The 12,526-nt window shown below is 37.7% G+C and overlaps 1 protein-coding gene across 9 annotated transcripts in view; it reads right to left on the bottom strand.

The window, feature by feature from the left end:
- The window catches only part of GIT2 (GIT ArfGAP 2), a 34,314-nt gene that overhangs the window by 15,119 nt on the left and 6,669 nt on the right, over nucleotides 1-12,526 (bottom strand). For 4 of the 9 annotated variants that reach the window (XR_012663234.1, XM_075110431.1, XM_075110437.1 and 1 more), the window contains exons 5-15: nucleotides 12,425-12,511; nucleotides 12,143-12,273; nucleotides 10,934-11,028; nucleotides 10,181-10,226; nucleotides 8,575-8,626; nucleotides 6,455-6,527; nucleotides 6,019-6,116; nucleotides 5,604-5,715; nucleotides 4,444-4,586; nucleotides 3,519-3,668; nucleotides 59-307 (exon numbers count right to left, since the gene is read on the bottom strand). Coding sequence is in view for 6 of the 9 variants with exons in the window: in XM_075110431.1 (XP_074966532.1) it covers nucleotides 59-307; nucleotides 3,519-3,668; nucleotides 4,444-4,586; nucleotides 5,604-5,715; nucleotides 6,019-6,116; nucleotides 6,455-6,527; nucleotides 8,575-8,626; nucleotides 10,181-10,226; nucleotides 10,934-11,028; nucleotides 12,143-12,273; nucleotides 12,425-12,511 (1,236 nt within the window). In the remaining 3 variants the exon portion in view is untranslated. The remainder of the gene's footprint in view (nucleotides 1-58; nucleotides 308-3,518; nucleotides 3,669-4,443; nucleotides 4,587-5,603; nucleotides 5,716-6,018; nucleotides 6,117-6,454; nucleotides 6,528-8,574; nucleotides 8,627-10,180; nucleotides 10,227-10,933; nucleotides 11,029-12,142; nucleotides 12,274-12,424; nucleotides 12,512-12,526) is intronic. The other 5 variants (XR_012663235.1, XR_012663236.1, XM_075110435.1 and 2 more) reach the window with 2 other exon arrangements.

Below are 12,526 nucleotides of genomic sequence, written 5' to 3'. Positions count from 1 at the left end.
GAATAGACAGAAAAGCTGAACACAGAAGAAATGCAGAAGCATCAGCAGTTTTACTTACATGTGGAGGGAAAGGCTGCAGTCTTGTTATGCTTTCTTCTGGGTATGTGACCTCTCCCATGGGGAGGTAGGGTTTCTGACCTGATCCAGTCTCATACATAGACATGGGTCTGCTACCCCGTGCAGATGGTCGCCGCTTTAAAGAAGAATTGTTGGTAGGGTCTGTGTATTCAGAACCAGTTTGGACCTGATATATATTGGTTGTGGCCTGTCTTCTGAGGTTGGTATTTTCACTCTGTAGCGTTTGAAGCTGAAAGAAATGTTTAGCAGTGGGACTTTGTTTTTCTAATAGCAAGCGTCAAAAGCAAACTGACTACACAATACACGCTTGTCAGCTTTACTAGTAAAGCCAGTTACTAGGAGCTGGGGTTTGATTTCTTTATCAAAATCTACTTGACTTTCTTAGTACAAGCAGAGAAACATCTACGTTCCAGATCTACAAATATTTAGGTGCTGATTTCCAGCACTTTTTGCTGGGATGCAAGCTAAATTAGATCTTAAAATTGGCTGTTGTATTTAAAAACACACACTTAATTTCTTCCAGCCTGGCTGTACTGACACATGAATCGTGTAATATAATGAGGCTGTGGGGGTAAGGATTGCCAACAGTTTTTCAAGCAAAGTGATCCATTTCAGCAGTCAATACAAGAACTTAAAAGAGGACTTTAACATAAGGCCCATGAAATCTGAAAATGCCAGAACTACAGCACAGACACCAGAGGCAGTGCAAAGAAAACTAAAGCTTGCTCTGCAAAGCAAGAATAGATTTAGCTTATGAAAATTAAGTATCAGCTACTGCTTTCTAAGAAGCCAACAAGAAATAATTTTAAAGCTTTTTATTATTATGTATTTGATGGATAGTAAAAATGCAACAATTCTGATTTTTTTTTTTTTTGTGGATTTACTGGAAGTAAGTTTGCTATATTAACACATCATAAAGAAAAGATGTAAAAAAAGTCAGTATCAGCAATTCTCTAACAAGAACTGAGTATAATATTTCAAACGGCTGATGGCCTTTTAAACAGGAAACTGCATATTTACTATTTGCATTTACTTTGTATCACATGAACTGTCAGGAACGTTACAAAAAAAGTCCTACTTTGCCTAGAGCGCTTCCCAGAACCCTAAATTGGATGTGCAGACTTCTGTCAAGATAACTTTTGCTTTTTCTCCCCACTTCCTGTGTGCTCTGTAGCAAGATGCATCAAGTCATAAGATTTGAGCATCAGCAAAGAGCAAAACTGCCCCTTTAAAGTTTGACATTAGAGACAATTAAATAGGACAACTTTATAGTCTCCTTCTTCCAAACTTCCACATTTTGTAAACATGCTTTTGGTGACGTTTCAGCCAACAGCTAATGTAAACTCAGACCAAACTCAACCACCTAAAAAACCCCACAGGCATAAAACCCCCCTTTTTCCATCAGAATGCCCATTAAAGTAACAGAACTATTTTAATTTTTATTTAGGAAGAATCTACCCTGAAGTGGCATTCATCATGTGTAGCTTTGTCTCTTCTTTAATTAGCATCTTTTGCTTAGTAATTGCCATGCAAAAGATCAGATACACAGTTGGCTAATAAGGTGATACATAAAGTAGATAGATTTTAAGTTTATGACCATCTAAGCTCTTGCTTAGAAAACAAGAAAAAAAGGAAAAAAGGGAAAAAAAAGAGGCTCTTGAATTACATCTATTGCATTAGAATTGCTGAAGTAGTACAAATATATCGGTGTCTTGCCACAAATAACCCAGCAGAGACTTCCTATATTGCCCTGAAGTTCCCAGTAGCTTAGAGCTGAAGCAGCTGTTACCCCTTCCTCCCATCCTGCGCTCTGCAGTGGCGCAGGGCTGTATTGATTCTTCACCAGACCAGAGCCACCAAACACGAAGTTAAAGCCCCATAGCTACATACATCAGCAGGACATAAAATTAGTGCAACTCATCTCCAAAGAGAGCGAGCCCTGGCTATGCCTTCTTTCAAAACAAGATCTACTGCAGCACAGCAATGATCTCTCTTCCGCTGCACCACATAACTATACTAAAGCCTCATTAATTTGTCGTCCCTAAAGATTTTTCTTTTTTACCCTAAATAGACTATATCTGTTTAAAGAAACTCAATACAAGTGAAAAGTTAATTCAGTTGACACAGAGAAATGCTTAACCAGTACAAGCTGTTGAAAGACCAAGGAAACACCCTGAGATCTCTTAGGTTCCTCTCAGCACTCACCATTCCAACAGATCTGAAAAGCTGAACACAACTGTAAGAAGGATGGCACTGAACAGACAAAGATGTTCGAATCTGCTCAATTATCTCGGCCTCAGATTCTAAGAGCTCACCAATTCCCACCACTCTCCAAAGCATCAGCCTCCTTGCCCCAGAACAATGGGGAAACAAGTTCTCAGCACAGGTTTCACCTCCACAGGACCACAGCTTGAACAACTTTCTCCACAGGGAGAGCACCTTCTGCAGCACGTACTGTAAGTCTTGCAGTATTGTAACTATTTGGGAAACAGGATTTTTAACACTAGGTGAAGAATTACTCTGAGGAAGAAGCCAGCCCTTTCTAGGTTAGCATGACAGACAGGATAGTGAGCTCAACACAGATATAATCTCTCCTTTACCCCACAAAAAATCTCTATTTACCAGAACACTGGCAAAGCATTCAACAAATTGCTCATTTATTTATGTAAGGATTAGAAGGTCTGGCTCCCAAACTGAGTTTTTGGAGCTTTAATTTCAGGATTTTAACAAAAAATGATGTTTTCTGTGTGTATAAGACTATTTATACACACTAACTCATAGTGTAAATGTGATACCTCTAACCTTATCATTGTCTAGACAAAACCCACACTGAACATTTAAAGCAGTAATTGAGTTTACCTCTATATCCTTTATGTGCTATTTCCCACAGACTTGAACGCAAGCAAACAAATAAAACTTGGCCTCCTGGTATACAAAAACTTTATATCGTATTGCCACATTTCAGATTATTTTCTACTGCCAAACTGGATGAGGATTTTATTTTCCCTTCATTCCAGCTAGGCTTATTAATGGAAAAAAAAACCCCACGTATTTACTGGAAAAGTTGGAAGTGCATTAGATACATATGTGCACACACATAGGATGTGTGCTAGCACTTACTTCCTCATTGGTGAAAACCGCTTTTCTCGAAGCAAGACAGCAAAAACACGCATGACTTGCAACAACCATCTTGTCACTTGGAAAACTTATGTCAACGTGAACTAAGCAGATCACCATCACCTTCACAAAAAAACATTCAAAGCATGTGCTGTACATATACATTTATAGTTTCATCTGATTCCAAAGCAGCTTCATTATTTTAAAATGAGTTTTCTTGCTATCCTAAGATTGGGCTATTTCATCTTCAGTTTCAGCAGTTTTATCCCAGTCAATTTAAAATACATCAAGAAACGCAGGGGTTACACTACTGCGCCTGTTACCTTTTTCTGCATGATTCTCAGCTCATCACTCAAGTTGATGTTCACTTTCATTAACTGTTGAATCTTTACCTCAGAAGCCACCAGCGCATTTTTAACTTGCATATATTCTTGGGCTGTCACTGGTCCATCTGACAAGTCTGAATCCAGGCTCTATAAACAGTAAGAGAACACGACTTACACCACTGAGAAACAGACCACCAAAAGAAAACAAGACAGTGAGATTTTTACAGCTTTTCATGTACTTACTTTAAAGGAATCATGGTTCAAATTAAGTTCAAATTAATAAGATCAATTCATTAAAATAATTTTAGTCCAATATACAAGAAATTTCTATGTCCATCAACCCTTAGCTCCTCCGTGCACAAAACCAATTGTCTCAGCATTTCAGTGACACAACACTCCTTTGTAAAGATTTTTTAATATGCAACACAGAACTGGAGAGTCATAAAAGGCAGATTACTAAATATCCAGTATGCATGTTACCAGGGAAGATTAAACTAGAACTACTATGTTTATTACCCCCTTTTTTAACCATGCTGCATTATTTTCAGGAATTGTTTAAAACACTCAATCACTATTGGTCTGCTGTAAATATTTCTTCAGTAGGAAGTGGTAATTGTTTGGTAGATCCAATAATTTCATCTGTGCAATTAGATCTACATCTTAATTCCAGACATGCACAGTGGCACACATTACTTTTCATGAGGACCATTTACCAAAAAAAGTCTTTAACTTTTGTTATAGTTTATAGACTTTTGTTAAAGTTTATAGACTGAGGTGTGATTCTGAAGTGAATTTGAAAATGAATTGAAATATTAATTTTCTGATCATTTATGCATGTTAAATCCCCTCACAAGGGGAAAGACTCTCTGCAGACTACCTTTACAAATAAAACCTGGTGTATGTATAAGTATTTCAAACCTACCTTCTGTCTGTTTGATTTAGCTGCATTTGTTTCCAAATCTGTATCTTCATCTGAAGCAACGCTGTCATAATCAGGCTGGTCATTATCCTGACTTTCACTACTATGTTGATTGCTGATTGATTTGAGTATCAGTTCCACATTTTCTGCAGATCAACATACACCATTTAAAATGTACTAACTAGTAAGTATGGAGAAGAAATGGAAGTGCATAGTTTAATTAAAAAAAATAAAATCAGAAGAGATCTTCATCCAGAGAGACAATACAAGCCATGCTATAATAAGTATCATCCAACTAGGCCAGTTCAAAAAAGTTTAGATCCATCTAATATGTATGAATTATTACGGTCCAAAAAGTCAAAGTTTTATGGTTTTGTCTTTTCATTTCTTGTAAGTGTTTAGACAAGTTAAAGTAAGTGGCGAGAATCATGGTTTAGCAGCTTAATAAAACTCACACGGGGGCAGGGGGGAACCCAAACCAGACTACACTGGACAAATGGATGTCAACATTCAAACGAAAAGTATAGGCAAAAATTAAAAGTTAGAAAAGATTTTTTTGTATTTTCTCTCCAGAGGGAGAACTAGTGTTCAGATGTTGTTTCATACCATCATGGCTAGAACTATGGCTGCATCTGGTTGTTGGCATAGGTATTTGTATTCTTTGATACCTATCATGCTTAAGAAATACAGACAGTAAACATTAGTCGAATTAGCAATAAGCTGAAGAGCACCTGAATTACAGCAAAGCACTGCATGGATAGAGCAGCCAGGAAAGCCAGCATCTAAAACACTGACATTATCCTAGCTGCCAATCAAAATAAGTATCACTCTAAAACTGTACAGCAGTACTCTGGAAAACATTACCAAGTTATGATAAAAATCACAACCATCATACAAAGATGTTCCCAAATTGCACATCTCCCACTTGATTTAATTGAATTACAAATACCAACCTTAACAGACAAGTCTTCTGTACTTGGGCATTGTTTTGGTGGCCTAATGCATGTTGTCAGCAGCCTGCTATGCACATGATTTAGTTCTTATTTATGAAACCGATACAAATCTCTTCATTTGGTCATATAGTACTTTTGAATGAGGCTCTGGTATTGACTGAACTACTGAAGAATTGCACATAGAAGAGCCAACACCAAAAGTATACTCACCTTTTGAGCCAGTGAGAGGATTCCCCTGTTGTCTTCGTTTGGCATCACTTAAAATATCTATAACTAGTGTAGTAAATTCATGGGCATTAAATCGAGCCAGTTTCTGTCTTCCCTAAGTTACAGAAACATGCAGAAAAATACAAAAGTACATCCTGTATTAGGTGAACAGCAGAGTTCCCAGGTAAAACTAAGACTATAGCACTTACAGCGAGTTGATTGTTCAATTACATTTATTGCAAAAAGTGTGATTTAAATCATCCAGCTGCACATTCAGTGCAGGGGAAATGTGAAACTATTTTATCCTCTTTACAACTGGATGCAACTCTTCTACAGTAATGAAGTACAGTAAATCAATATTACTTAGAATACCTGGTCTATTAAATAAAAATAGTTATACAGTATTAAGATTGCATACCTGATTCCTGGTTGAGGAATATTCAGGATTTACGGGAAGAAAGGGGACCACTGTGGTCTCTGTCACAAGGGTACTATGATTCTGAGTAGCAAGCCAAACTGCTCAAGGAAGGAAAAAAGAAAAAAAAAAAAAGAGGGAATAACCTTCCTGTACTATTTAACAGTGTTTCTTGTCAAAGAATAAAGCCCACAATTTCAAACACAATCAATTCAAAGGAAAGCTTTTTTCCCGAGAGGGTTCTCTACCTCATAAAAAACACGAGATTTTTTTTAAATTAACGTCACCTTCAGACAATGCAAGACAAAGAAACTACCATTATCAGTAATTACCAAATATAAAAGTACTTTGAATAGAAAATATGCTTGCACTAGGATATCTTGTATGTAATCTAACAATTCAAAATTAATTTATACACATTGCAGAAAGCCTCATTCACCTGCATCTGTTTCCCTCCTGTCAACTTCATCATACACATCCATGGCAAGCTCTTCAAATAAGTGGTTGCTTAGCTAAGGGTACAAGAGAATAATTACAGCTTGAATATAAACGAAACCTAATAAGACCTCTATAACATAGAAAATATATGAGCACAACTCTGCTCTCCTGGCTGTTCTTCAGCCTATATAATTGCTTATGTCTCAGCCTACATATAAAGTGATCCATTAAGCAGACGTATACAACCACCTGATTGCTAGATACAGAGACAGTAATACTGTTCTACACTTCTCCTTTACTGGTTAATGGATTTTTTTCCCCTCCTATCCGATCACAAAAAGACCTTGTGTATTTGGGGTGAAGCAGACCTACTGTGGGAATTAGGTATCCAAATGCCACTGCAGGCATGGGCTTAACCAAACAGTGAAGACTCACAAAATGCTTGCGTGTTTCAAACTGTGTTCCTACAGTGGATGGTTCAAGAGAGATACTTGTGTTATGAAGAAGTGAGCTGTTGGAAGATCAGACATGAAATTAAGATGTCACAGGGCTTTGTGGATGTTTCACTTACTGACGTACAGTGCATTAACATTAGTAATGGGCACCACACTTGCTAACTAACTGCCAGCGTAAGCAAGCCTCAAGAGATGGCTGATCTTCCTCCTCTGGGAGAAGCTCGACTAAAAAGGGTGAAAAACCTAATGCTTTTCTAGGGTTCAGCTTTATTTAGAGGAATAAAGGTTTTTCCAGAGTTTGAGTCCTAAATTCTTAACCAAAGAACAACTGCCATCATTCTTGAACCCAGATAAAGCCAGTATGTTTACTTGTGCACTGGGTCTGCTGGGATGGAATTAACTTTCTTCATATGTTTGCTGTGTTTTGAACTTGTGGCTAAACTAGCGTTGATAATGCTAGCTTGTTTTGGCTACTGCTGAACAGTGCTTACACAACATCTAGGCATTCTCTTTTTTCCCCACCCTGCCCACTCCACCACCCCTCAGCAAGCAGGCTCAGGGTGGGCATGAAGCTGAGAGGAGACATAGCCAGGACAGCTGACACGAAACCGCCACAGGGATATTCCATACCATACCATGGCATGATCAGCAATAAAAACTGGGGTGGAGGAAGAAGCAGTTTGGTTTTTGCCTTCCAAGACAGCTGTTCAGACACTAGCTGGGCAGCGGTCTGCCTGTGGGAGGTGTTGAGCAATTTCATTTGCTTCACTTGTTTTTCTTCTCTTCCTTTCACCTATTAAACTGCCTTTATCTCCGCATATGAGTTTTCTTGCTTTTCCTCTTCCTGTGCCCTCTCCAGTCCTGCTGGGGGGGCTCCATCAGTGCTGGGATGCTGGCCAGGGTCAACCCACCACAACTTGCAAAAATACAATGTGGGAATCCATCTGCTTCTAGCTAGCTATGCATTTAAAGTAGCCACTAACAGCACATGAACAGCAGAAAGCCAGTTCTAAAGTAGGATTCATATTTGGCTTGTATTGATTACTATTTGAATACCAGTTATACACATAGTGACTTGCTTAGCTGGAATTTTCATGACCACTACCATTACCATTAGAGAAAAATGGATGTTGTTGAATAGAAGACTATCACCAGGATTCTTCTTCTCCCGACAGCAAAATTTTTATCCTTTGATACAATTTGCCTCAGCTAAAAGCTTTAAGTAGGGAAAACATATCCCCACTCTAACTTGTACAAGGATTTGGTCACCAACACTTTAGTAAAACTAGTGAGCTGGCATTAATATTGACTAATTAGTAGACAGTAATGCACTGTTCTGGCTTTCCAGAAAGTTAAAGGCAAATAATATTTAATGTACAGATTTATATAAAAATACATGAAAGCAATACAAACAAAGTTTAAGGTCCTGAACTGGAGAGACAGACCTAGAGATACTAGCCCTAACAAGACCAACAAGTACTGGATTTGTCATCATCTCTGCTCCTCCATTTCTGCCTATTTTCATCTTTGTCTCCAGACTTTAAACTTGTGACAGAGTTGACAATTATTTATGCAGGAATTAATAGCAGCTGAAACCAGCTTGAAAGATGAAGTGTAGTTTGCCTTGACCAGATGTGTCACACGGCACACTGGAAGTTTTACTTACAGACTGAAGCTTCTTCTTAGCTGCTTTTGCAAGTTCTGATAAATCTAGACTGCTATGAAAACAAGAAGTGATCATTACACCTACAGCATTTAATAGCTTGTTTAAACACAAATTCTACTTGTTGATAATTCAATTATTAAAATAAAAGCGACATTTTAAACTCCTTAATATTTCAGTATTTTTAATTTCATTTTTAACACATGGATCTTACTAATATACCTGTCAGTATATTCTTAAGCTTTTCTAAACAACAATCTTCTATTTAAAACAAAAGAATCCCCAAAATCCTTTAGAATATGAATACCCACATTTGCATAGCTCAAGAAGCAGTCAAACTGTAGTGCAACAAAATGCTTTCTGTAGGAATCTGAACAATATGATCATTCAACCAAAACTTGAGTCCACAGGAAACACACAGGATTTGTTCCACTGGACTCTGCAGGAGGTAGGTGACCATTGGGCTGGCAAATGGCTACAGCAATAGGGCCATGCCCAAAATTATTCTGTACTGATTAGTAAATAATCTCTTCTACTAGTTTCCAGCCTTGAACAGGAGACAAAGGAGGAAAATTGTGCAGTTCAACAGAATTTATCATAAAAGCCAGAGATCAGGAAGCTGACAAATTTTGAGTCTCTATTTGTATCACCCAGGGGAAAGCTCCCCTGCCCTAAAAGGAGGGAAAGGCTAAAATAAAACCTCTGTATGATTAACTGATGTGACAGAGTTTGTGCACCTAGACAAGGTGGGGGGGGGGGGTGGGGTGGGCGGGAACAAAACAAAAAACCCAGGAAAAGGCCAGCAGAGGATGCCAGGCAGAGGTAAGGCAGTCAGGCTGTACTGCAAGCTCTGCAACTGAAGCAGCGTCTGTGAACAAGTCATTTGTCTGTGTGTCAACTTCCTTCTCTGTGTAGTGAGGCAAATGATACTCTGCTCTGCAAAATACTCTGCACTGAAAATACACACTACACTAAATACACACTGCTAAACACAGCATATCTAAAAAATACACAGATGTTAACACTATTTTACCAACTATTAAATAGTTTCTCTCTATCATGATTTTATTGCAGTTTTTCATAGAAATTTTGCAAGCAATAAGTTGAACAACAGTTTACTTACAGCCGTCTTATTTCCAATTGCATAGCAATAAAAGAAAAATAGGGACTTATGATTAATACTTGATATTTTAAATACAAATATGATTTCATTGATCATAACCAAAAGTTAAAAGCACTCAGATGATCAAAAGTATAAATATTTTCAGAGAAAAATGCAGCTTTCTGGCAAGTATTAGTTTCAAAATGCTGGATCAGGAAACTAACTCAAATCTGTTTCCCAGGAACCCCCATGTATGTTCCCTTAATATAATTGCCTCACCTTCCCACCCGCATTTCAACAAATACAGTAAACTTCTATAATTTTGTGATTTGTTTAAATGCCAATATTCTTTCTAGAACAAAAAAGCTTCTGAGATCAATAAAGGCACACATTAAACATGTCAGAATGACAGCAAGCTTCAGTGTTGTTTCAGAAAGGAAAGGAAACGTAATTATTAGGGTTTTTTCTTTTTATGTTTTCAGACGTGCCATGGAATCAGCAACTTACCTGTCTGCCATCTGAGGTATAACAAAGTGCTGTCCATTTTTATGCTCTAGAGTTGAAAACAAATTGCACTTTAATAGCTTGTTACTGGACTATAGTTTTCAATGTTGTCAGGATATACAGCTGGTACTCAGTTTTACTAAAAGACATAGTAATGAGAAACCCAGGAATATATACAACAGGCAAACAATAATTAAAATTACATTAAAAAATTAATTTCTAATATAGGTACCTTTATGGCACCTAATGGCTAAAAATTTGTAAGCGTGCTTGTGTTCAAAAGCTACCCACTTAATTGAATACTCCCCTGCTTTTGCATTTCAGTGAGATGAAACCTACTTCAAAGAGTTTCTACAATATCTCCTGCAGACTATTTCACATTCACAGAATTTATATCTTCCCTGCAATTCACTCCTTGAAGTTAAACAGTATTCATCTGACCTTATATGTAGATTTCTCCACACTTTCAGAGGTATTCCATTTATAGAACACATATTTGCAGAAAAACATAAAAGAACTTAATTTTTAATTTAGGTATACTTAAAATCCTGCAGTTTTATCTGAATTTTGAATGCATTATCACTAATCTTACATCTTATACTTTCTTTAGTTCTTCATGCATAATTTATATAATATTAGACTATTTGAAAGGTATATAAAGAGTGCAGTAACACTGACACAAACATCATATGGCATAGCTTGAACTGTCCTATAAATAACACTAGAAAAAAATACACTCCGAGATCTTTTACTTACCTGGTTTCCTGCCACAGAGATAGAAAGCTAACCTGTCTGTGAGCTCATACTGAATTTCCACCAGGCGCTCTGCGAGTTCATGATGCCCACCTTGTCTGGTTTACACATACACACAAAAGTTACATTAGTTATTAATTTTGAGACATACAAAAAATTAAAAAATGGTCAGAGAAATAGATTCAGGACAAGCCACTGTTTGACACTGCACATGTTTTTGTGTATCAACACAGCACAGACTCACACGATTTTCAACAATATGTTCCAGTGGGCAAAAAAAACTATAGATAAACTTTCACAAGCTCCCAAAATGAGTCAGTGAAAACTCTGAAAACCTTTGCCTACTGCTTTGCTATACAAAAAATGCAGATCACATAGGCTATTTTGAATACATTATTTACAATTTTCTAGACAGTTCCTGAGCTTACGCAGCAAACTCGCCCAACTTCACATTTGATTAACAGCACTGGCATATTGTGCTCTGCAACCAAAAGGACTTATTCAGTCTTCAGATTCCATGTACGGCCTCAATTCAAAAGCAATCAGAGCAACGAGGATGTTTTATTTACACAAACATGCAGCTTCTCGTTGATCAGTCATGTCCAGTTTTGCACATAAACACAAAAAATATCTTCAACACTGGGCTGCAAATCTTGCAGTGCCTCATTACCGCCCAAATGATCAGCAGAGACATTCATGTTTAATCTTTCTTGACATGTATGTTGTCTGCCCTTGGGAAACCTAGAGCCTTTCTAAAGGTAGACTTTCCCGAGGGTGCAGTTCTGCAGCTGGATGCATGTAACAGTTCACTGCCACTGGAAGGCCTGGTCCCAACGCCTGCTCCCTGACCCATCACTGCAGTCCAGCCCTTCCCTGCAGCAGCTCCCTAGTTAATCTGCACTCCTGGAGCACACTCAGCTTACTGAACTTGCACAAACTATTCTCCTCAGCTTACTTTCCTGTGAGCTGTGGATTGGCACAGCATGTTTCATTGGGATCACAACCATTGTCTCAAACATCTGGGCGAATACAGGCTATGAAATGATGAAAATGCTTATTTATACTCTTTATGCATTCACTCTTTCTGGAAAGAGTACTTATTAGATAGAATGGTCAAATTTTCAGGACAGAAACATATCTAAGCAGGTTCATCATGTGATCTATGAACATCAGTTAACGTATAAAAGCATCACATATGTCAGAGCATTCTACCTTGCATAGTCAACTGGAGTTTTTCCACTGGAATCTTGCGTGCCAGGATCAGCACCATAAACAGCTAATAATTCTGCTTGTAATGTCTGTCCTGCCTTAGCAGCAACATGGAGCGGGGTGTTTCCTTTCTCCTACAAGTTATTAAGAAAAAGCACATCATTCTACTTAATCAACAGGTCTGATTAGAAGACTCAAATGTAATAGGTATCAGCTAAAACCAGTATAAATATTACAAACTGTAAGACTTGATTGTATATCAAAATAATAAAAACACATTCATACAGGATGAAAGAAGTTGGCTTGGGCTCCTAAGGAGAGTAATCGCAAACATGTCTCCAGGTTCCCTGTCCTTACACTGGAGTGGAGTTGCTGGAAAAGAAGCAG

The sequence above is a fragment of the Phalacrocorax aristotelis genome, chromosome 15, assembly GCF_949628215.1.
Source record: "Phalacrocorax aristotelis chromosome 15, bGulAri2.1, whole genome shotgun sequence".
Classification (NCBI taxonomy): Eukaryota; Metazoa; Chordata; class Aves; order Suliformes; family Phalacrocoracidae; genus Phalacrocorax; species Phalacrocorax aristotelis.
Note: the sequence above shows the minus strand (reverse complement) of the source record. Positions and strands in the feature narration are given on the sequence as shown.